This window comes from Barbatula barbatula (assembly GCF_947034865.1).
Source record: "Barbatula barbatula genome assembly, chromosome: 20".
NCBI lineage: Eukaryota > Metazoa > Chordata > Actinopteri > Cypriniformes > Nemacheilidae > Barbatula > Barbatula barbatula.
Genome location: NC_136783.1, coordinates 12,120,397 through 12,146,304, shown reverse-complemented (window position 1 = coordinate 12,146,304; position 25,908 = coordinate 12,120,397). Strand labels below are relative to the sequence as shown.

The 25,908-nt window shown below is 38.3% G+C and overlaps 1 protein-coding gene across 3 annotated transcripts in view; it reads right to left on the bottom strand.

The window, feature by feature from the left end:
• cadpsa (Ca2+-dependent activator protein for secretion a) overlaps positions 1-25,908 on the bottom strand; it is a gene marked incomplete at its 5' end in the record, with an annotated part of 82,104 nt that overhangs the window by 55,807 nt on the left and 389 nt on the right. For all 3 annotated transcript variants that reach the window (XM_079483048.1, XM_079483047.1, XM_079483049.1), the window contains 5 exons: positions 1,461-1,582; positions 2,897-3,130; positions 3,268-3,348; positions 14,230-14,562; positions 16,037-16,150. In XM_079483048.1, the coding sequence (XP_079339174.1) occupies positions 1,461-1,582; positions 2,897-3,130; positions 3,268-3,348; positions 14,230-14,562; positions 16,037-16,150 (884 nt within the window). The remainder of the gene's footprint in view (positions 1-1,460; positions 1,583-2,896; positions 3,131-3,267; positions 3,349-14,229; positions 14,563-16,036; positions 16,151-25,908) is intronic.

The following is a 25,908-nucleotide window of genomic DNA, read 5'->3' as shown; positions in this document are numbered from 1 at the left end:
TTATTATTTACAGTAACCGTTGTTATTGTATGGTCACAGTATGGGAAATATGAAAAATAAACTCTATATTACCTGTTTTATTCTGAATTGTCTGCAGAACACAACGCTCTTTTCACAACACGTTTTTTTGGCATAGAAAGTGTAACAACAACAGCAAATGTGGTGTTAAAAGATGATATCAGTTTTACTTGTTTAAATAGGCAGATGTCCAAAAATACTGTTAAAGTAGACCAAGAGCAAAACCAATAGGCTACATTACTGACAAACATACTATACAATATGACTGAATATGATGAATATAATATGTAATCATACTAATCATGTAAAAACAGGGAACAATATACTGTATTAATATGAAGGTAAGGATTTTTTGTATTCTACACTTTGCACTGCATTAAATTACATTTTAGCTACAGTCTTAAAATTCCGCTACAGTCTTAAATTCAGATTTAAACCCACATTACGATCATCAGTACCTAAACATTGAGAGACTGTTTAAAAGAAATCGTTCATCAGCTGCATAAAATCTTTCCGAGATTTGTGATTCCAATTATACCTTTATCATTATAGATGTGATAACCTACTGTTCTCCTATATTAAGAAAAACAATTAAAACCTATTTTTTTATAGTTATAGTTTAATCTTATAATGTGAACGCCCCTTAAGACCCAAGATTCCTAAAAACTGTCAATACTTCATCGCAGACTAAGATTTATCAGCAAAGGCAAATATCATATTATGCAACTGAACAGCTGATTGTGTCTAATACAACAAAAAAACACCTTAAAGAACTCCTCACACCCAAGTATTGTTGATTAATGTGATTAGAATACAATGTTCGTATACTTTGCTCACATTCCCAGAATTGTGACCTCATCTTTAAGTGTTACATATCAGCATAAACAGAATGAGCTTACTACACACTGATAAGATCATGTAATGAGCTACACAACACACACACACACACACACACACACACACACACAGCTTCAACAAACAGCATTTGATGGGATTTAAGATAAGTTTCTTTCCGCTCAGAATAATATTAAACAGCACAGTTGGAATGTGCCTGATATACTTAGAAATTTACATTTATGCATTTGGCAGACGCTTTTATCCAAAGCGATTTGCATTGCATTATATTATACATTGTATCTGAGGATGTGCAATCCCATTGGATCGAACCTTCGCCCTTCTCGTTGCTAGCGCCATGCTCTAACCAGTGAGCTACAGGAAAGCATGTTAGTGTATAACATTTATTGATCTAAAGAATCCAGACGGTAGCCACGTCAGGCCTGGAAACTCAAGATAGACAAATATGATGTTTGTATAGTATACTTTGCATAAAGCCTGCTTGTGTACGTAGTGTGTTGACACCAGTTACACAGCAAACGAACCAAGATATGCGAATGCAAAGAAACATTTCCAGGCAAAGTTTTAATGTGGCAAGTGTGACCTACGTTGGCTTGGAGGCCTCTGCCTGGTCGGTCTGGAGTTTCTGTCCTCCTTCCACCTCCATGGTGCAGTAAACAATCCGGTTTGGTGCTAAAGACTTTAGACCCTGTACCTCCATTATCACCACCTGTGTGAAAACCAAAATGAAAATTCTTTCTTAGTGAATGTCATTGTCCATATTGGCAAAATGACCCATAATGCCCAAATCGATCAGGTACAAGGTCTGTTTTCTGAGCGTGGGGTTTAAAGTGGACGTTAAATAGAAAGGTGAGAAATGAGTTGGATCCAGTGATGTATTGATTCATTCACAGACACACACACAGCAGTCACGTTCTGTATAGAGCGATGGGAGATGTGTCAGATAAAGCCATCATGACAAAGCTTTCGGTTAAAAGGAACAGGCTGTTAACACATGACATACATCACACGGTTTTATTGCTCTCTTCCGCAGAGAATATCACCTCTCGGATACTGTTACTTGATTAAAGCTAGTTTAAAGCATACTGACACTCCTCACATAGGGATTTTCATGTGGTCAAGTGGCAAAAAATTTTTTAGAGTGCTGTGAGAATTTAGGTTTTGCCTGTGTCCCACACCTAGTATCCCACACTGTTTTATGCATTATATCCTGCTTATTATCTGCCTCACTTATAAGTGTCACTGAGAGTTACAACTTGAAGTGTTTGTACCAGATACCTACTAACCCAAGCAGAACATACTGACAATTAGGTCTTGTGATTTTCCATGTACCGAAGTGTCTGGATCATTACCTCACTTCCTCATTTATTCTCATATATTGCACCTATCCTTAATAAACATTTGACATTTGTGTGTTCCATCCACTATTCTACCTAGACAAAAGTAAAAGTGCCAAGAGGTCATCTTTCGTTTGCAGATATTTGGAAGAATGTTAGCAACTGAGATTTCTTAGGCACCAATGATTACCGTCAAATTACACAATCATCCCAGAATCTCAGTTGCTGACATTCTTCAAAATACCTTTCTTTGCTTCAACCAAACAAAGAAATTCATCAAGGTTTGGAACAACTTGAGGGTTGAGTAATTTATGACTGAATTTTCATTTTCGGTTGAACTATCACTTTTAATAATTACATTTTAATGCAATGTTCTATCTATGCATATCACACGATCTTGGATAACAAAACCATAGCTTTACATTTTTTGTTGTTTCTAAGGAGCTGCAGAAGCAGTGAGAATATATCTGTCACTACTGCTGAAATTTAACACGTGCTCCACTTTTGGACAAACAGGAATGCGACTTTGAAAAGAAACTCTATACGTCTATAGAGGGTAAGCCTGCTATTGTCTACGTCTGCATTCCAAACCTGTAAACATGACTTCACAACATGAACATTCTGATCTGCAGTCAGGAACTTTTGGCTGTTGGGGCAAAACTGAAACCTTCAAAAAGAGCAAGTACCTCCAGAGTAAAAGACAGAACCACATCAGACTTGGAGAGCTGATTCTCATCCTCCTGACCCATGTCAATGATGGAGGTGTTGTGGCCTCTCTTAAGCTTCTGCAGTTTGAACTCTCCTCCTTTAGAGACAGGCATGCTCTCAAGGTTAGCCATCAGAAGGTTTACCGACGACTTCAGCTCCTCAATGTACATGGCCTCCATGTCCCTGGATACAAACTTAGGGAACCTGCCAGCCTGTTTCGAGCATAAGTGAAAGAGAAGGAAATTGTGGAATGCCACAATGTTACTCTTGAAAAGTATGAAAAGGCTAAAGAAACACAGTTACCCAGAACTCATGTGTATTATTGATTGAGGTGGTGGCTAACACTTACTTTTGTGAACTGATCAGCCATTTGGAGTCGTCCATCCAGCTCTCTTCTGATCTGTGCGGCTTGTTCATCTGGATTGTCCAGCTGTAAGACATTTTACAGTGAAATTCAAATAGCTATTTTCCACGATGAGAAACTCATATCTGACCTTCATTGTTACAATAAAAGGCATAAAGATGCCTCCGTTCAGTTGAAAAGGTCAGCTTTCACCATTTTATATATGTGATGAACCGCTTTAAATGTGCATAACAGAGCAATATAGATCAGAACCAGCCAAAGCTCTGACTTAAAAAGTGTAAGATCCTCAATCCTGACCCCCAATGACAAGAATATATTATTCAACGTTGATTGACCACAAACTTGGTCATAAACATCATTGATCAGTGAAATCGATGCGGAACGAGATGATGTGTGTGGAATGAATTGCTTATTGCTGGAAATATTGTTCAATATTTACATATAATCCTGAGTGATTATCAAACATGAAGCGATATTGATTTTTCCTTATCCTAGATAGTGCTCTACACAATACCAAACATAGACCAGAATTCACTGAGAATAAATTGCAGCATCTGACAGGGTTATTTGCATGTGCATCTGCATTTCGTACTCAATTCACAAAAGGAATAAGAAAACAAACATACATACACGTCAGTTTAGAGGAATAAAATACCCATCTTTTTATTTTTATCAACATTGGCCATGTCTAGACGTTCAGACAGAGCCTTGCTGCTAATATCACACAGGACGTCACGGAATCATCAGCTTGTGCTTAACACAAGAAGAAAAACACTAAAAAAACATTTCTTTAGATGTTCCAAAATGCAGGCTCCCTCTTCCTGACCCGAACAATATTCAGATAAATTCAGTACTAAATTCAAAAAACAGCACAAACACATACAGACCTCTCAAAGGAATCCTAAACATGTGTGGAATGCCCACATTCTTTCTCAAATACAGAGTAATAAGAGTACATGTAAGCAAACACAATTAAAACAAACATAAAGAACACATGCCTTATACTGGATTTCACATATTATGCATGCATTTCTCACCCACACGTAAAGTAGCCTATATGTAAACATTTTACATGCCATGAGGCCCAACACATACTGTGTGTGGGCGTTTTTTTTATAATGAAACACTTATGAAGCATAACACGGCCACTATCTAAGACACAGAAATGAAAAACACAACACTCCATTAGGATGAAAAGAGTCTTTTTAGGTTCCATCAGTTCAAAAAGTATCTTAAACAGAAACTAAACAGTAGATATGAACTCTTCTCCAATATAAAGGGGGTCAATTCATGTTACTATATGATTTTTTCATATCCACTAAAATGGACAACTTGCACGCCTGACGCAACATAAAACTGCATTAACCATGAGAATTAAATGTAAACCAAGAAAACATACTGTAGGACTGAATAATGCAGAATGTAGAAAAACTTGTTTTAGATTAGATGAATATTCTACAAGTATATCTGATTGTGTTTGTCCTTGTGTTTACAGTATGTGTTCGCTCTTTGTATGACATATCACTTATTGCTCCCCGAACTCTTTGTAAGTCGCTTTGGATAAAAGCGTCTGCTAAATGACTAAATGTTAATGTATTTGTGCTTTATTTATACTTGATGGCAGACTTGATCAAAAATATCCTTGTAGGCTTTGTATCAGTTACTGATCTTCCTAATATAACTTTTTATGTAATGGCATTTGTTTATGCAACTAATGACACTTTTCTGAGCTAAATGTACAGTATAGTACAGTCAAAAGAATTATATTTGTAGCAGAATATTTAGGCCTGCTATATTACATTTTTGCACATGTATAGATTTCAGTTTGGGAGGATACAATGGGATAATGCTTTAATTGCTTAAATTCTTAAACTTTGAATGATTGATTCCCTGAACAGCATTCTTAGTAGGTTCCCAATCCTGAGACTGAGAAGCACAGCATGGTTCTGTTCACGCTGCTCAGGTAGACTGAGCCAGTCAATGCAAAACAAGAATCAGTTCTCAGACTTTCTCACACACGCACACACTTCAGGTACAGCTGCCTCTCTCTTTGTGTTGACATCACTATGACAAACCTGTTAACATGGAAACTGTCCCTTTGCTCATTTAACTGCTCAGTAAGGCTTCTGATTTGGCTCGTTTCTCGGTTTAAGTGAAAACTAATTTAACTAAGATGTATGACATCATTGTAGGCAAATAAACTGTTCTTATCTGGGACTGAAAACTAAAACGCTAATCAATCATTCCAAGTTTAAAGCATTATCCCCTATTTTCCTCCCAAACTGAAATCTATACATGTGCAAAAATGTAATATAGCAGGGCTAAATAATCTGCTTTTAGTGTGTTAATGTGTTAATCAGTAAACTAGGAAACTTTAGTTGCATAACCCTTTGATACCTTTGAAAGGTTATTATGGGACCTAAAATGTAAAAAGGGGAGGGGGGTTCTGCAAAGGAAGAGTAAGAACAGATGGAAAATAAACAAATAACCAGGAGTGGCATGACACTTTATAACTTTGTTCAGATTTTCATGCCCCACCAAGGGAGCAATTTGTGATGTCATTGCCTGATGATAATCAGATTTCACGTACACAAGACACGTGTAATTTAATAAATGTGCCTAATCTAAGCCAGCCAAGGCACAGAGATTGTCTGTGTGTATGCGTGTGTATTGAGTGAGTAGAAGATGAAAACAATTAAAGAGTGCCCAAAATGTTTCACAAGAAATGACAGTCACTGAAAAACTATTTTAAACATTTAGATCATTCCCGGCACTGTATACAGCATCTCTTCTTTCAATCACACACCCTTATGCATATTTTAAATGCCTCAGTAATATTATGGTTTCTTTGACATACCTTGAAATATTATACAGCCTTTAAACGTATAATTCGCACAGTACTTTGGTATAAATATCATGGTATTGCTATTAATGTATCATCATTGCACTTCGCCACAGTAATCTAAGAGGAGAGCAAACTAACAACACAGTTCCTCTCTCCAAAGCCTAAATCAAAATTGACCTTCTCTGGATTCAGAATGATTAAGAAAATGCTTAAATGGTGCTATTGAAATATTTTGTCTGTTTGATGAAGTTAGTTTTGCTAGGACGAAGGCGACTCAGTAGCGTGCTGATTGGCGTAGGTGTAGCAGTGGTTGGAGTCCAACACTGCATGACGGAGGCGTACAAAACTAGCAGGGGGTGAACTTTAATGCTAGACATCTGATTTCTTCGGGTTTCAAGACATAATGCTACATAGCCATGACAGCCATGATACTAACATTTAAGCAACATTAAAGCAAAGTTGCGCTGTATTTAATGTTAACGTCTATGCATTAGTAAAAATGATGTTTTAACTTAACAATAAATTAGCAGCGTGCATCTTGCCATAGATCCCAACACAATGTTGCAACTTTGATATAAAAAAATGACAGAATAGCTACGAGGAAGAAACAGATCAATGGTAAATGCTGGTAAAAATTTGACTTGAATCAATACAGCAATTTCAAGGCGTTTTTTGGGAGGAAGGTTGTCCAAGACGGTCACGGGTTTAATCACAAATGCATTGAAACAGTCAGAGAAAGTAAGGCTGAGAAAAGATCACTATTGAGATCTGTCAGAACAGGGCAAATTATTCTGGGCATGAGAAAAATCATTGGTCTGATTGCCTCAGGCTCTGCTCCTGATCAATAATGAGAAGATGGGTAATATGATCTACTGTATACGGGTAGTGAGCAAGAAAGAAGGGAAATGAAACTTCACTACTGTGATAAAAGAACGGAAATGGCTGACATCATCTTATCAAAAATGCATGTGATGAATTTGTGCAGAAAGACAATTATAGAAGCATGAGGTATAGGGCAAGAGGAACTATATGGACAAGAAACACATTATAGACCACTTCACAAGATGCAAACAGTCGTCCAGCAGCATTTCCGGTTTCACATTACTAAATCAAAAAGATATTTGTGTAACATTTTGATTCTGTTATATATGTTTTGTTGGTTGACAAACTGACACAGGAAGTTCTTCTGAACCAGTGTTGAACCAGCGTTGTTTTAATAAATACATTTTATATTATTGAGTACTTTTTTGACAAATACTTTGTATTGTACATCTTTTATTTCATAACATTTCGAAGGGGAAAATTATATAATTGTGAAAGAACAGAATCGATCAAAACAAAACTGAAAGCTTGTCACTGTTAAAGAACTTGTAAAGCAAATCCACATATAATCCCTGTTTACCTGGTACTTTTTAATAGTGTAAGTATTACAGCAGCTCTGCTATGGCGGCTATCCAATTCAATCCCATTATTCTAGACACAGATTTCTGCGGGTGATAGATAACAGAAGGGTGAACAAGGGCTCTGTGCAATCTCTATCTATCTCCTTAGTTAATAATTACTCTTTACCACTGCAATCAGCACAGGAGTGGCAGCTTGGTACAGACAGAAAGAGAAACAGAGAGCAGACAGACCTGTCTTCATGCAGATGATAGAGAATCTCACACACTGGTGGGAGAAACCAGATGGATGAACACATGCACACTCACAAGTTTTCAGATTTCAGGGCACCCATCGGGCCAACTAATTCACAAGATCTGTAAATAATTTTTCTTTATGAGCTATGGGACCCAACAGGACTCTTTTAATAATTTAATGAAATCATTTTACACTCACATGATTCCATAATCCTGCCTGGGGCCGAAATGTATTTACAGGTCGATGTAGGCGATTAGGGTGTAAGAGAACAGTTGAACGGCTCTAATATCATCTCTATTGTGTCATTAAAGTACATTTTACCAAAAAGACCCCTCTTTTCCTCCAGCTACAGTAAATTACATTCACATTCAGCAGAGACCTTGACAGAATGGGCTGAGCGCAGATTTAAAGTTTCTTAGCTTCAGCGCGGGTTACAGAGTGCAAGTTAGCCCTCGGTTGAGCAAGACATATTAAATAATTCAACTATACAGATTAAATTATTCTGTTCAAATCATGTAAACGTGTAGCTACATCCCTGCTTCAAATATAAAATATCTTGGTTTTGAACCGATCAAGCCAGCCCTGTGATAAAGATAACACACACTAAACACCAACCACATCCAATAAACGCCAACAAACACCAACGTTCTAAATTCTCATTGAAATTGATCCAAGTAATGCCAACAGGGGTTTCACACTGATCCACAAACTCCAACAACTCTTTATGCAACAGTACTACTGAACTTTATAGAGAGAGTCAACAAATATTACATAAGATAATGTAAAACCAAGAGGTTAAAAGAATAGTTCACTTTCAAAATGAAAATTCTGTCATTATTTGCACGCCATCCTGTCATTTCAAACCGGTTTGGGCACGCAAAGGTGGACCTGTTCACCTTCCTGGACACCTCCCATTGCCCGCTTTGGTACTCCCTGAACAAGGCCCCCCTCAGCACGGATGCCTTAGCACACAGCTGGCTACAGGACAAGCGGAAGTATGCCCTCCCCCCAGTGAGCCTCCTTGCATAGGTCTTGTGATAAGTCAGGAAAGAGGAGCATCAAGTGTTGCTAGTTGCGCCATATTGGCCCAACCAGACTTGGTTCTCCCCCCTGGCCGATTCCCCAGATGAAGGACCTTCTTTCTCAGGGGATGGGCACAGCGTGGCACCCGAAACCAGACCTCTGGAACCTCAACGTCTGGCTACCGGACGGGACGATGAGATCCTGAGCAATCTGCCACCTGCAGTTGTGAACACCATTACTCAGGCAAGGGCTCCATCCACCAGGTATGCCTTTAAGTGGCACCTCTTTAAGTGGTAAGTCTCTCGGAGAGCACGACCTGGTCATCGGATGCCTGAGGGGTGCTAGGAGGATGCCGGCTCTCCGTACGCGTCTTGGGACTTTAACGTGGTCCTTGAAGCCCTAGGTTAGGCCCCGTTTGATCCCATGGGGAAAACCAGTCTACCTCATCTCATGATGAAGAAGGCTCTCCTTGTGGAGTTTGCTTCTATCAATAGGGTAGGGGATCTGCATGCACTCGCTGAATGAAAGGGCACGCCATCTTCCTTTTATAACCGTATGCACGGGGTGAAGACTTGCATGCCATGTTCATTGGCCTTTTAAAGGGGTGATATGACGCAAATACGTGTTTCTCTATGTCGGTGGTGTGTTATAATTTGCCCATGCATGTATTAGAGACGTAAATAATTTTCAATATTGACTTTTGATGGGGTCTGGCTAACAAGTAACTATCAAACTATCACACTATACGGTAATATCAACCCTCTATTTTAATGAAGATCATTTAATCAATTGTCTGCACACAATATAGAATTCCGAAATATTTCAGGCAAAGTTTTATCAATGACTGTTGTTTTTGGAACTCTCCAAACCAGAAAATTATTGTACAGTATATTCTTCAGTCTGATGTATTTCTAATCACAGCTCATTGCTCAAATAGTCACTAATGCAGCATGTCTTAGGGACAACAATTGCTGTTTGTTTATATTCTCATATATTTCTCAAAAGGGATGTTTCAGAGTGATAGCCCAGGTTTTTGGAGGGAGAGAGAGAGAGAGAGAGAGAGAGAGAGAGAGAGAGAGAGAGAGAGAGAGAGAGAGAGAGAGAGAGAGAGAGAGAGAGAGAAAGGAAGGAAGGAAATTATAAGGTTACTGTCTGTAATGTATTCATGGGAGGCACAGTTGATGGGTATGAGAGTGTTTAAAGCCCTGCATGTTTACTGTCTCCATGACAACAGCTTCAGGTCATACAAAGGATGCTGAGGTGCTTTCTCTCAGGAAAGAGGTAACCTTACACACACTATCCCTCAGCCAAGCATATCCAACCGGCAGACTGCCAAGCATCAAAACAAATATTTTTTCATCAGAATTGTATTGTCCTATTTTCTAGTGAAAAAACTAAAACATGAATAAAACAAGACACATTGAATAAAGAAGTACAGTCTGTTGTATAATCAAAAACAGGCCTTATAAGTAAATTCAAGACTGATTGTAAAAATGACTTTTTGCGTTACACAGCTCATGTGCAGAGGGTTTCTGCAAACAGAAACATGAATACGTACAAGGTACTTATTCCTACAGCTTTCCAACCTCATTGTGTTATCTGCATTTCAGAGAATACAGATGACACAATGAGCTTTGATGAGCATTAAATGAGTGGCAGCAGCTGTTCTTGCGGCACTAGGCAGCCAGCGCCTGCTCATTTGAGCGCAGTCTATAGAAAAGCGTTTGAAAAGGCTTTGTAGTTGTTTCGCCATTTCTGTTTGTTGACTTTTGGTGATACATAGAGAGTCACTGTCATAAAAGCATTCAAGCAGAAATCTGCTTGAATGCATCTGTTCAATACGTGCATCCATCATTGATTTGTGTCGTTTATATTCACTCACGTCCAGGTCAAGTCACCTCGCTGCTCCTCTTGTATTTGCTATTCATGCTAATTGCATCAGATTGGGCTATCATTAACCAAAGCCGAGCCCAGGATGACAAATCTCATTCAACAGAATAAGCTGCCTACATAGAAACGCCCACACCGAGAAGCATGTCCTGAGCGAATGGATGAAATCCAATTAGTTCCACTTATAATCATCTGTGCAGGGCAAACCGCATTTGTTAATCAATATGTGTAATTGTAAGAACAATGAATAGGACAAGATGAATGAAAGAAAGAGAATATCTAACAACTGGCTGTTTTAATGAGACTCTAGGGGTCAAAACTCCTGGTGGCAGCCATCATGGCATCCGCATGATGCTCTCAGGTCATGACTGACATACAGAGGAAGGTGCCTGTTGTGTTATGTAAGGTGAATACATAATATGTATATAATGATTGAATCCTCCCAGACATTTGATCAATGGGTGTGTACCATTGCTCCAGCAATACAAAGGTCATGGGTTCAACTGTTAAAAAAACGCATAACTTCAATGTACTATAGATCGCTTTGTAAAATTTTTTTTGCCAAATGCATGATGTTGTCGAAATCATGAGACATCACAGTTCACACGAAGCACATACACGCATACTGTACTTTACACTCTTTAAAGGAAACAGTCAAATATTGACTTTCTATCATTATGCTGTAAACACGCGTGTTGTTACTCACACACAAACATAATTTTTCAGAAATAGATAAAAACTGTACCTTTAAGGAATTAAAGCTGTACTACAGGTAATAAATATGTTGTACCTTTTAGGGAACATAATTGCACCCTAAGGACCAATTGGGTTCCTTTATGGTCCCGTTTAATGTCTTGTTCTCCTACAGGGAAAGAATTATACCTTCACAGTACCTTTTTACTGGCACCCTACTGTACAATCAAAGGTTGTAGTGACTACAGCTTAACAACTGGTCAAAATAAACAAATAAATGAACACAGGCCATATCATTTGTATAAATGACTTTTAAAGCCATATGAACATATTTAGTTTTCTAATTTACTTAGAAATATAGCTGGACTTTTAATTTTGATAAACTAAGATATAAAGGGATTCTGTCATCATTTAGTCACCCTCATGTTGTTCAAAACCTGTATGTGACTCGTTCTTCTTTGGAAAAGAAGATAAATAAAAAATATCTCAGTGGTTTTGTGCCCATACTGTACAATGAAAGGCAATGAGGTCCATTGTTGTTTGGTGGCCAACGTTATTCAAAACACATTTTGTGTTCTCCTAAAGAAAGCAGTCACACAGGTTTGGTATGACAAGAGGGTGATTAAATGATGACAGAGTACAATTTTTTGGGTTAACTATCACTTTAAGCCATCTCTGGCTCGGTTTTTGATGGGGGGGTCTGATTCAGTGACTAAAGTTGGCTTCACATTTAGTTCGATTGCCTGGTCCAGACCCTAGCTCGATTGCTCCAGCCTCCCCCTGCACCCACTGGGGGAGCACATCATTCACGCTCATCAGGAAGTTGAGTGAAACACACACACGCACACATTTTTACCAAAGAATACGTCATTAATAGCGGTTCACTTCCACGATTTGGTACGATTGCGTTAATATCAGCAGCGAGGCATACTGGAGTTCACCTGAACCGCACCCCAGACCTCCCTATTTAAGCGGACCCGGGTACAGTTCACGGGTGCGCACCCGGGTTCGGAAGACAGTGTTCACATCACCCAAAAGAACCGAACTCTGACGTTTATCGAACACCAAAAGCACTTGTGTGAAACCGCCCTAAGTCTGACAGAAGTTAGAAAAACAGCCAACATCAAACAAAACACCTTTAATTAGCCACCTGGGTCTTTTCAATACCACATATCCGTATTGAGGCAGTATAATTATACATAATTGACCATAATTGACCATAAGCAGCAGATGCCCAAGACTTTTGAAAATATGCAGGCCCCCAAATTTATCATAGGTCCCCGCTTATCCGAAAAAGACTGATGTGTGTTACAGCACTATCTATCTCTGTTTTAATTGGCTGTCAGTCACTTGCCATCCACCGCCGGTCTTCTGAAATGCCCTCAGGAAATAGTCGATAGATTGGATTAAACTCCTGCTACCCAAGAGACAGCCAATGCACTGATACCGAATGCTGTTAAACACACAGACACACATACACACTGTCAATCCACAGCTGTTTAACACAGACTCACCCTATCAACAAGATTTAATTTTAAAGCAGGAAGGAGCTTGAAAGTCTCAGTGGAAAAACAGAAATAATGACCTGCTGTGAAGAATAAAAGATTTAAGCAGCGCATCATAAAACCAGCAGCGAGGCAAAGGCACAGAAAAAGACAAAATGCGTTCGCGTTTGTAACCACAGGACCACGGTGCTTTTGGGTTTAGTTTGAGGCAGAAACCGGCCGGCGTGTCCACCGTTGCCACGGTTACTGGGTTATTACCATCACCACATAGAAAGTAGCATTCACGTTGCTAATAGAAAGATAATCAAAATGGCACACGCTCTATTCGCCCCGCTTGGCTTTCGTGTGAACACAGACAGTGGCGTGCCGATGAATGGTGAACTCCTACACTCACACCTCCTCCAGATCCCATGTTTTTCTTTTCACTGGCCTAAATCCCACAATTCTCCAAAATCTTCAAAATTGTATATGTAATTCTTCAAAAAGAGTTTTTCCCATTCTTCATTCTGTGTTTTTTAGATACCCGAAGTCTGAGATTCCCCATTCTTGTTATTTCATCATATATACCTTTTCTAGAACTCATGCATTGCTCCATTCCATTTATCTGAAGTCAATTTAAAAGCTAATCACATTTAATGTAGCTGAACATAAATTAATCCCATCTCATAAATTTGACAAAGCACCTTGTCAACTGACTCAATTTTGATACCATACGCTTTTTCTATGCACACTAAAAATGATCTAATGTGTGAACAGGAGTGCAATGTGGGCAGCGCTTCGATATAAAATATGTTTGAAACTCACATTTCTGCCGCTGTTCTAATGAAACCACTCGTGACTGAAAGGCGATGTGAAAAGAACCACTTTCGAAAAAATGGAGAAGACAGTTTTTTCCCAGCTTGCTGAATTACGTTTGACAGGAATGTTTAGTTGCAGATTACACCTGGCCCATCTGATTTAAAATAGCTATTTATAACTTTAAATATAAAAAACTACTTTAAATGGTTTAGTTATCTTACTCCAACAAATATCATACATTTTAAATTATAATAATCGAAAACCATTGTAATATCTGGTTACATGGAGAACTCAGATGTCAGATGTCACTCCATATCTTTACATATCTTTCCTGTTGTCATAGCATCATATTGCTTACATTCTGTTTATGACTCCTACTTCTGTAGAACACTATTTATTTTGAGAAATATGGGTGGGTCTCAATATTGTTTGGTTATAAATGTTCTTCAACATGTATGTTATGTGTTCTGCCAAAAAAAGTCATACAGGTTTGGAGACATGAAGGTCAAATAGATTTTCAAATTTAAAACACTCGACGAAATGGCCACAGCTTACCTGACAAGCATTGTACAGCAGCTGGTGCTCGAACTTCTTAATGCCAAGAATCTGTTGGAACATCTCATAAAGTTGATCCTTGCTGAGAATGAGCTCGGAGGCAGCGCTTGCTGTCATGCGCTGCTGGTGCTTACGTGGGTCTTCCTCTCCTCTGTAAATGGTATCAAACTTGGCCATCCATGAGCTGAGGACCGTCTCTTTACTCAAGCCATCGATCTCGGGTAGGCTGCGGACACGCTTCTCAATGTGCTTCTTAAAGACCTCTCGGGAGTCGCTTGACGAGCAACCACCACTTTGGACCATGCGGGACACACGGTCACTTTTGAGGAACACCTGCGATCGACCATAAGTAAAATGTTACAGTATTGCAGTGCACATAACTCCCACCAAGGGAGAAAAACATTCTTGAACCACCAACAGTACATTAAAAAACTAATAAAAGTAAAGCTAAATAAGAATACAAGTAAAAAAAGGCTTTTAAATGTATTAATAAACAAAACAGGACAGTACAACCTTGTAAAACGGTTACTGGGACAACAAGATTTTCTCAGTGTCATACAGAATACATCAAGGTCTAATTCACAACTTAAAACTAGCGTGAATTCATCTGGCAGTGCGGCTTGGCCGACAATCTAGAGAAGAATTTAATCCTTATTTATTTAATATTCTATCATTTTCTCGCAGTTCATCTCTCGATGAGTTCCCCCCTCCCTCTCTCCGATGGACACAATTCTCTTAACGTGCCTGGATAAGCAGGGGAGATGAGTTGACAGAGAGGGAACATCCAGCACAAATTCAATAAGAGTATCAGAGTTTAATTGAATTGAAAAAGCTGGCTTTGGCTTTGACTGAATACAAAGTCATTTCGCTCATTAGTTTCACTTCATTAAATTACCAGACGTAGTGAGTCTAAGCTTCTCTTATCCAAATATTCCAGTGTTTTCTGTCATTTATTACCAAATCACTTATTCTAGGTCGCATAATATTATATATGATCTTAAATAGTATTAAGGGTACAATATTGTGTTTTTAAAGGTGGCTCAGCAAGGACTTGATATATTCTGTATTAAAAGCAGAATTTCAAACATTTCGAAAGTCGTTTTGCAAAAGTTTGTCTACAATACATGTACGTGGATTACTCCGATTTTTAAATCAGCGAAAAGCTAACAGCTTAACATTTCTAAACAATCCCCTTTAAACTGCATTATATAAATGGGAGAGAATCTGTCTGGGTTGTCCTCAGAAGTTAAACCGACGTGCCACAAGGGCTTTCAGAAGAGATTATGTGCATTTTTTCTGCATGGACTTAAATTTTTAAGTGGCTTTGTAAAAAGCAAATTAATGTCTTAAATGAATGTAAAATATGTCAGGTTGTCATCAAATCTATTTTTTTTTTTCTATTTTACTACACATAGGTGGTATTTCAACATAGTAGCTACCATGAGAGGCAAGAACCTTAAAATAAAATGGCTTTTTGTATAGGCCACTGACATTTTAAATAGCAACTTATAGAGGAACAAAACATGTACTTGATGCTACTGTATATTATCAAATATAATCTAGAATTTCTACTTCATAGCAACAACAATTGTTGTCTAACTATCTGTGGGACGGAAATTGTATGCTACAACCACACTTTCATCACACCAAATGTTGGTTTCTCTTTCAGTTTTCCAGTTTCAAACAGGTCTAGATCTCAACATGTTGATCTAAGATTAGTGTCAGCATACATATTACTTCTGAGTAATCAGAGGGCCCGTCAATAGGGGCGTAAACCTGGAATGTTGTTGATATAGATGAAGCTAACCTCATAGTAGCTTTGGACAGCATTGATGAAGGCTTCATCTGCAACAATCTGAGTCTCGCCATTCAAGAAAGCCTGGAAACGTTCTTTCACTGTTTGGAGATGTTGCTTGCTGATCTGTAAAGAAAAGATGAGAGAAGTTTATTTTTCTACATAGTTACACATACCGAGAAGCTGAAATGCAAATGAGAAAAGAAGAAAATACAGCAAAAATCATCACAGATATCAAGATGTTAACAGCATCTGTTAGTTCCAGCCAAAAACATTTTCATTCAGGGAAGCGAATAAGAGATGACAGCAATGTTGCCATTTGCCAATTGGCAATTATTCAGCAATAATGTTCCATTTGAGTCATTCAGTGGGAGTTTGTAGATTTTTCGTTTATTTACTATGACCTAAGATCAGTTTGACATTTACTTTATTTGTTAAATGTAATGTGTAGTTTGTAGAGGCCTGTGTCCCTAGATCTGTAAAAGAGTCCAACCCCATTCATAATATAACAACAATAGACATTCTACCAGTAGTACCTTGACCTCTTGCCAATTTCACATTGCAGAAGCAGGTCAAATTTCAGGGAAGAGACCAAATAAACCTTTAAGCAACGTCCATCTCAAAACACTTCCCATCCGTCTGGAGACTTGATTTGAAAGAAATCTGAAACAAACGTCTACAGTAGCTCTTACACAATAACTGCATGAATGCCAACAGAGTACTGCAGCCTTTAAAGGGACAGCTTGCCCAAAAATACAAATTCTGTCATCATTTACTCACCCTCAAGTTGTTGCAAATCAGTATAAATGTCTTTTTTTTGATGAACACAGAGAAAGATATTTGGAAGAATGCTTGTAACCAAACAGTTCTTGGCCCCCATTGTATTCCTCCAAATATCTTTCTCTTTATCCAATGCATTTTTTGCCTAGCCGTGAGAATTTTTGAGTAAAATAACCACTTTGATTAAAAATATGGTGTTCATGTCTACTACTCATAATAGTTAGATCTGGCATATCTAACTTATCTTGTGGATACATTTATGTAAAGTAAATATTCTATAGCAAAATACAAAAACATGACAATGGTCATAACTGTCTAATAGCTATAGAGTGTAAGCTTAACATTTAAAGAAACTTAAAGAAATGCTGGTAAATGTTTTCCTGCCTGTTCATTTTCTGCCTCTCTCATACACATAGCAAATTGATAATCTGATGATAAATGTAAACATAATTTTCCTTTAATTCACTATTGATTTAATCTCAATGAGATGCTGTATTTAGTTAATCTCCTTTTGTCTGTCACACCTGACTGGTGAGCAGCAAGCCTTTGATATGTTAGTACTGTATGTCCACCTCTAGGGTCTCTAACCATATGATCACCCGTTTCAGCTTGGAGACCTGTGCGTGGGACTACTTTAGGCTTAGTGTCGTGAATATGAGTGGCACGGACAGAGAAGCCAAGACAGGCTTGAAACAAAACAATGATCTATTTGATAAAAACACAAAACCAAAACCCATGAGGGGGTAAAACCACAAGGACAGAGGGAATATATTACAGACAAAACAGGAACATAGACAGCCTAAACTAGACTGATACGACACTTGACAAAACCTTACACTGACTAAACTTGACTAAGACTTACGGACCACGGTGTAGGAACAAGATGTGACGAAACAAACTTGCACAGGACAGAAGACACAAGGGCATTATAAAGGGACACAAATCAAAAGGGGAACAGGTGTGGGGCATGAGATCATAAGCCAAAACAACAATGCCATGCTAAACACGTGGGTCTGTCATGATCCTGCCAAAAGACCAAGAAAATATGACCAGACCAGCCAGAATCATGACAGTAAGTGAACGCTCTATCCTAGGTGTTCCTTCTCATTGACTAGGCTATGTTACCATGGTCACCGGGTACATATGAACACACCCCTTACCCTATTATCCCCTCTCAGGTTATCGAACAGCATGACCTCATAACTGTAAGAGGCAGCTGCATTAGCTCGATTACTCTCATGGTAACTGCAGTAGTGATTATAGTGGGTAGGCCATTGATGTAGAGCAATTAAAGTGTATCCTCAAAACACTCTCATTGAAATGTTCTTTCTACGTCACCATGACAATGTTCTCTAGTATTGGAGCTTTGCATTGCTGACCTCAGTGCCGATATTGTGCTGAAATCAGCTACCAAAAATGTGTTGAGATGATCGAAGTGGAATCGGGATGACAATAATAAGTTTGTATTTAAAGTCACCATGAAATCAAAACTGACTATTTACAATTTCTTTAAAATATTTCATCTTATTTGTGTGGGTCATAATTATAATTTTTATGTGCCCTGATGGTCTTTATATTGACTAAGCTGTCAATCCAATGGCCAACCTTCAGAATTTCGATGATCCAACCAATTACTGAAGGATGAGTCCCGCCCTACATGTTAATACATTTGGCAGATGCTTTTATCCAAAGTGACTCTTCTAATTGTTTTCATTCCAAAGACCCTCAAATATGTTGAACCTTTTGAGAGGGATCCCCTTTCTAAAATACATTATTACAATGTTTTGTATGAATAAGCATTTAAACTGAAAAATAGTAAGTGTGTGACCTTATAAAGACCACATATTAGATTGTAAAACAACTTATGGTGGAAATTAAATAACAATTAAATTAAAATTTTACACGTTTTGCTTTTGTTTCTCAAATATTTTCTGGGAACCCCTTGGAACAATCTGGAGGCCTCCTGGGAGTCCCCCGACCCGTTAGAAAAAATCTGATCTAGTTTATATATGCCTCTTGTCAATTTGTGCGTACCCTGGGATCAAACCCGCAACCTTTTCATTGTTAGCGCAATGCTCTACCAAGTAAGCTACAGGAATACATCATACATAAAAAACAGCATTGCAACTTCCGTTTCATGCCAACTTTAAATACATTCATAATCTAATGCATACATTTATATAAAAATCTAATTCTAATGAAATCAACTTTACAAATACATGCAACACATGTGGACAATGGACAGCTATTTACTAGAGACTCCATAATAATGATATTCGAACTAACAATTGAGCGGAATCTAAAAAGAGATAATGTACCTCTTTATCTTCTACTTCTCTTTAACATCAATCCACTCCTTTTCTAGAAATCTTTGAAAGAAACTGATTACTTCCCATATACAGAAACTATGAGAGTTTTAACTGCTGGGTTACGGCTTTGTACGGCACACACTGGTGCAGACGGAGCATCCACTGCTATAAAAATAATAACGAATATCTCCACTATTATACACACATATACAACCTCAGATCCACCTCACACCTGCCTGTTGCTGGTTACTATAGAAACAGACAAAATGCAGACCCTTGTCATCACAGTCCATGGTAATTTCGTAACACACATACACTACGTAGAATACTAGATAACGGGGGCAGAGACTGTGTCATATAAAGCTGCTAAAACCATGCTAGCCTACAGACTGTTTTCTGTCACATGAGTGGGGGGTGGAGGAAACGGGGGGAGGGGATTGTATGATTGAACAGCCAACTAGAGATATCTGTGTTGTGAGAATGTAAAAAAAATGAGCTGGAGGTTAAGATTAACTCTTTGTAGCATACTTTGAAAAAGCTTTACACATTTACACTGATATTTATATCCGTCTCTATATAGGTGGACACAGATAACCTTTTTAACATGGTCCCTACAAATTGCTGGGATTGAAAGTGTTTGTCCACCTGGTGTGTGATGTTGTTAAATCAATAGTTCCAACAAATGATGTTCCACAGAGAACACAGTCACTACAAATAACTGCAGTATTCTTAAATACTCTGCATCCCTTCGTGCTCAATAGAGCATTTAGTGTGCTTGTTCAACAGGACAGTCAACATCCCACGATTTCTTTACTCGGTTTACCAGTGTCACAGACAGGGAAAGTTAAAAGCAGAGAGAAAAATAGATGGTGGGATAGAAGAAAGGCTTTCCAAATGTCATTCAGGCAAAAAGTAAGATGCATGACTCACAAGCTTTACTGTTCAATAAGTAATAAAGACCACTTTGCAAGACGTAAACACTGGTCCAGAAGTACTTCCCGTATCAGTTTTTATTTATTTATTAATAATAATATTTTTAAAAAATTATTATAATTAAATCTTAAATACATTTTCTAAATTTTAAATAGGTTATAATAAATATTCAATTATATTGTATGTATTTTGTTCAAACGTTTTTATAGTATATTTTTGAATCAGCATTACACCAGCGTTGGTTACATCATCTGAAGTGCTCGAGATCAGTATTTACAGCTATGCATACAATATGACGTGTCTAAAGATTTTACTCACACCCATGGCATTCCACATTTCTATCTAACTTCTATCTGTGCAACACAAAAGTATAATGTTAAAGTCACCATGAAATCAAACAGGAAATAAGTGTTGCAGTGATTGCATGACTGTATAGTGAGATGTGAGAAGGCAGACCGAGCCAACGGTTCTACAGTACGAATTATAAATGGGAAGAAAATTAGAAAGGGGTAGAGGGTCTACACACACTCTCTCTGTCCAACGAGTGCCTAGATTTCGGGCCGGGCGACTCCCACGTGGACCTGGCTACGCCCCCAAAGTTCCTACCACTCTCCTTTGGAACCAGGTGGTGAACTTGCAGGTGCACCCCCTTGGGGAGGAAGACCTAACTCCTATCGTGTTGTGTTCAGTACGCACCTTGCGCCTCTACTTGATTGATGTTTTGGAGCACAGCAAAGAGAGAGCTGTCCCCAAACAGAGATTGGCGCACTTGGTGGTGGACGCCATCACTTTGCTTCTGTGCCCACTTATCACTAAGCTGATGCTCCACACATAGTGACTCCCCCATTGGGTCGTCCCGTCTCACGTATTCCTTACTCTTTGTTCCCCGCTGATGAACCTGTGATGTCCCAACGGTGGACTCCACCGTTCCGTGCAACCCTGTTAGGGTTGTGCACCATTCTCCGATGAGTTCTCCCCATTTGGCGGGACCGTGTGTAATTTCCACATGTCACCTCCCTGTCGGTAGGATGTGGCCTCCGTAACGCAGCCTCCTCTCTCTTTTATACAAGTATGTACAGGGCGGAGACTGGTGTTCCGTGCCATTCCCAAATTTCATTGGCCTTTTAAAAAGTACAATCAGAATTGATAGGTTTTCAAGATCAAACCCCATCTGTCGGTTCGACACAACGTCTCGTTCCCTCCATCAGGGAACTGAGGTTACATCCCGAACCAAGACGTTAATATTAGCACAACCTTTTTTACTTCATGATGGAATGTGGCTATTTGTGTGCGTATGTGTGTGCGTGTGTGTTGTGATCCCCAGGTGCCCACTGGGCTCATGTTGATTGCGTGGGAATGATGGGCTGGGGTTTTTCTCTGAGAACAGATTCCCATTAGTAATCAGTCAGGCTGGGGTAGAGGCACAGTGCTTTCATGTCCCTCGAGTTCTTGCTGTGTGTCTATGCCTCTCCCTCTCCTTTTTATGTCTTTTGGATGCTGTTTCGTTTATGAAACGTCGCCTGCACTGCTGTGATTGCAGGGAAGCTACAGTCTGAATGTATAATATTGCAAAGTCATTAACACACTGTCTGTGTTTCTAAAAGTAAAGTCACCACTTAATAATGAGCATTCTTTCATTTCTTTGGCAGTTTTATCAACATGTTGTACTGAATTTTTATGACTTACTTGATCTGGAATCTATTTGGCAAGAGTTATTACTAAATAAAATGCAGCATTTGTTGAAGATTTTATACCCAAATATATGTATACATTTATTCTACCATTATCTATTTGAATGATTCTATCCAATGTATTTTTCTGAGGATGCACATATGGAGGATTGGAACTCACATGAGTGAGAGGGTCAGCGGCTCACATGATTATCATCACATGTTTAAAATCAAATCAGGCGGCAAAAGAAAAGACCTCTTGTTACAAGTGCTTATGACCAAATTGGACTTAAAGAGAATAGACCCCTTCTTCTATGGTAATGAATAATAGTGGCTGCCTGAGAATACGTGTATATAAACTAGGCTGGATGAACAGATGTCAGTTGCGTTGCATTCCAACTCGGCTTTGTTTCAGCGTTGTTTCCTGACAATAAAGTCTTACTTACTTTTGGTATCAAAACTCAGACTCAAGAGGGTTTCTTCAATGAGAGAAGGAAAACCACTACACTATTCATCGTTAAAGAGGGAACTGTTCTGTTTTGTTCTTCATACTTTCATTCTCTCTTTCAAACACCTGCACACACACACTGCCGTCTATCACATGTACTGTATGCGTAAATGGATGGCTTTACAGTTGTCCAACTCATGTGAATATACAGTACGGGATGTTGTGTAACAGATCAGAGAAGGCAAATGGATGTGTAATCCCAGATTAAAAACAACCAACAAAGAGTACATGGGTCATCCACCCACTTCCTTTACACTGCTTTATGCATGCATATTCCTAACAAACAAGCATGCATCCATATTCCTAACAAACACATATACTATGCAATGATTTGCTCATTAGTGTAATTGTAATACAGTTGCCTTTGAGAAATCGCCACATGTAGGCATGCGCATAGGTGGCAATGTCTTTAAGGTGTTTTTGGTCCAAAAACAAAGAAAATACACTAAAGAGCAGTAGGCATGCTTGGTATATGAGTCAACTAGAAAAACTCGTGAATCATGCTCTTTTTAATTAGCAATGATTTCTAGATATTTCGCCAGGAAAACCACCAGAACACATTTTCACTGAAAAAGAGCGTGAATGGCATTTATCTTTTATGAAAGAAACTCCACACTCAAACCTTTTTATAGCTGACAGGTTTCAAGAATTTCGTTCTCGTATTCTTCAGTCTGAATTTTCAATAACAACCTAGTTTATGTTCCCCGGTTACCTCCAACTGACCCACGATCATTCAATAGTGCTTGATTCTGAATCCATCATGAATATAACGATAACCAAAATCTCCGCTGCCTGCACGTCCTCAGCCTACAGCTGACCTCAGATCAGTCCTATTCAACTAGTAGGGCTCTTAAAGCCCTTTTGGTGCATCCATCCCCATCTCAGCCATCTACTACACATTGACTTTGAGATGCTCCTCAGTATACAATCACGGATAGAGAGCCCTTATCCAGGTCATTGTTTGTCTTATACACAATGGCCTTTTAGATTCTTTCCCTGCCAATATAAGATGGGCAGTCAATGTTATTTTCTACTTGATTTTTAAGATGCATTCAAACCTATTTTAAATGACTTCCTTTCTGCTTGAAAATAACAAAAAACAATAGAGAGGAATTGTCAAATGCACTAAAGGTGTCTATTATAGCAATACATGATTCAAAAAGAGGAAAATGATGCTGTCATCTTTTCAAAAGGGGGCTGTGATTAACTCTGCATCTATGACATCCCAAGAATAGGCCCTGTAATTGAAATTGAGCAAATAATTGTATCTGAACATCACGACAAAGCAGACACAACAGATTAGAGGAGTTTTATCATATCACCTATGAAAAAGCTGTGATGTGGTATCATGGTGCTTCTATTCTTTCTGTAAAGTAGATTGTGGTAAATGATGTCATACGATAACTCAATCAGCGTTCTTGTAAGGGGATCAGATTGCACAGCTAGCAGCATGTGCAATGTCTCTGAGGATTGTCTGAGGACTTTAGATTCATCTTCTTGTAAAATGTTACAATTACTCTTTGAAGACTTAGGTCATGATAAGGTAATATAAATGTTGGTTATTGTATTTAGTACTGGGGTTAAAGAAAAGTAGTAGTTGTGTCCAGCCACAATTAACAACTCTATTAATGGCTTTTTGGTTGTGTTTTATAATTGACTTTGCTCTAGATGTGCTCACTGTAACTACCATCCCTGAAAGAAATAAAGAAAGAAAGAAAGAAAGAAAGAAAGAAAGAAAGGAAGGAAGGACAAGGGCACTTCAGTCATGACTTGCTGGCACTGAGATTCGAACTGGCAACCTTCTGATCACAAGCCCAACGCTCTGACCACCAGGCAACAAGCATCATAAGAGTTTCTACTCGTTATTACATTAGCAAGTCCTACACGAATGAAAATAGCAGATCAAGTTATAATTATAAGAGAGGGTGGATTAGTCTGTCCCTGTATGGTAATTAAAGCACAAAACAAAATAAAGGAGGGAAAGAACTAACAAACACTTACGGTGTGTTTATTCCATATAACTTAATAACAACCACAATACACAGTACTATGTGCTTATGGTTTATCAAAGATGCAGAATAATTTGTGATAATAATACTGTTCCTCTACATCTGAGGGTTCAGATCACTAGCTGGAAATTCAGAACAGATGGCAGCTGTGAATATTCTCACCTGGCTTCAGGCTAGAATGGACAGCCGCCGTAGCAGGTAAAATACTGCTGATTTTAAATTTAAAGTCTTTCTAGGAAAATAGAACAAAATATGTTGATGACTTATTCTGCACTATGCTGATTTTAGTCCAATCAAATGTGCTCTACAGTGGGATTGTTCCAAATGTTGGTAATGTAACTGAGAAATGAATTAAACATACATCAATTGTAAACATTTTGTTTTTTCCCCACTGTTGAATTATAACCATGATATGTCTTGAGTGACTACGGGTAAAAAACAAAACAAAAAGGGCATATCCAACATAAACTAATGAATCCTGATATTTTGTCTCTTAGGAGTATTATCTGTGAGAACAAAACACCAGCACGAGTATCTATTCACTGAGACACGATTTATTGTCCCCTGAAACTTTCTCCTAAGACAGCAGCTGCGAGCAAACAAGCCCCTAAGGACACATCCAAAAAAGACAGACAAACTTAATGATTGTATGAATATATACAAATGAACCAAATTAAAATGATACACAATACATTGCTCCTCGAGTATCTACATAAGGATTATAAACTCTCCAAGCTACAATATATGATAAGTGCAATTGAAAAAGGCACTCATGGATATGATCAACATTTATAAATTATTCAAGATCTTAACATAGAAGACAACTTCTTGCTTTTAAAGCTCTGCCTTTGATTCTGAGCAAAGAGAAATGTTTCAAAACCTGAATCATCTATGACACGGCTGTCTCTTTGTCTCTTCTCTTTTTTGGGGACTGAATTTTTAGTTTTACAGCTTTCAGAAATATGATGTTATAAGTAACTACCTTAACTAATCGTTTTTATTTAGCATGTTTAAAATGCTGCTCAGTTCATTCTAACTAGTAAAACTGATTTCATCATGTTTGAATAACAGTTTCTCTTGGGATCTGAAGGAATACCTAGTGGAACTGCTATTTTCACAAGGGATAACCTCTCTCTTGTTGGTAGAAGCCTCTGAAAGCAGTGCATAATACACGAATGATGTTGCGTTAAATAAATTGTGTTTTCTCGATTGCATTTATGAAATACGTTCTGGATATTTGTGACAGACCACACCCCCAATAGAGGGCTATCTGGTTTTAATCAGTTTTGTCCACGCTTACTCAAGCGCCATCTAAAGGCACTAGCTCATGGGGGGATTTCATAAAAACCACTACAACTAGACATAGAATATAATCAGGTTAGTACTTTAATAAAAAACAATAAACTGCATTTTAGTTTGTTAACTGCATCTACTCTTCAATATGCTGGAAACCTCGGTTAACAGATGTGCGCTAAAGCAGAAGCATATGAAGGCATTCGTTTTTGGAGACGCTTCCACACAATTTCCCTAAATTGTTCGACCACGTATGCACTGAAGCAACTGTCAAGTGCTTCATGTTTTTATATCAACTTTTAAGGCCTTTCGCTAACATTTAAGCATATTTGATTTGCCTACCTGCAGAGAGTAGTGAGCAAACAATCGATTTTAGACAGTT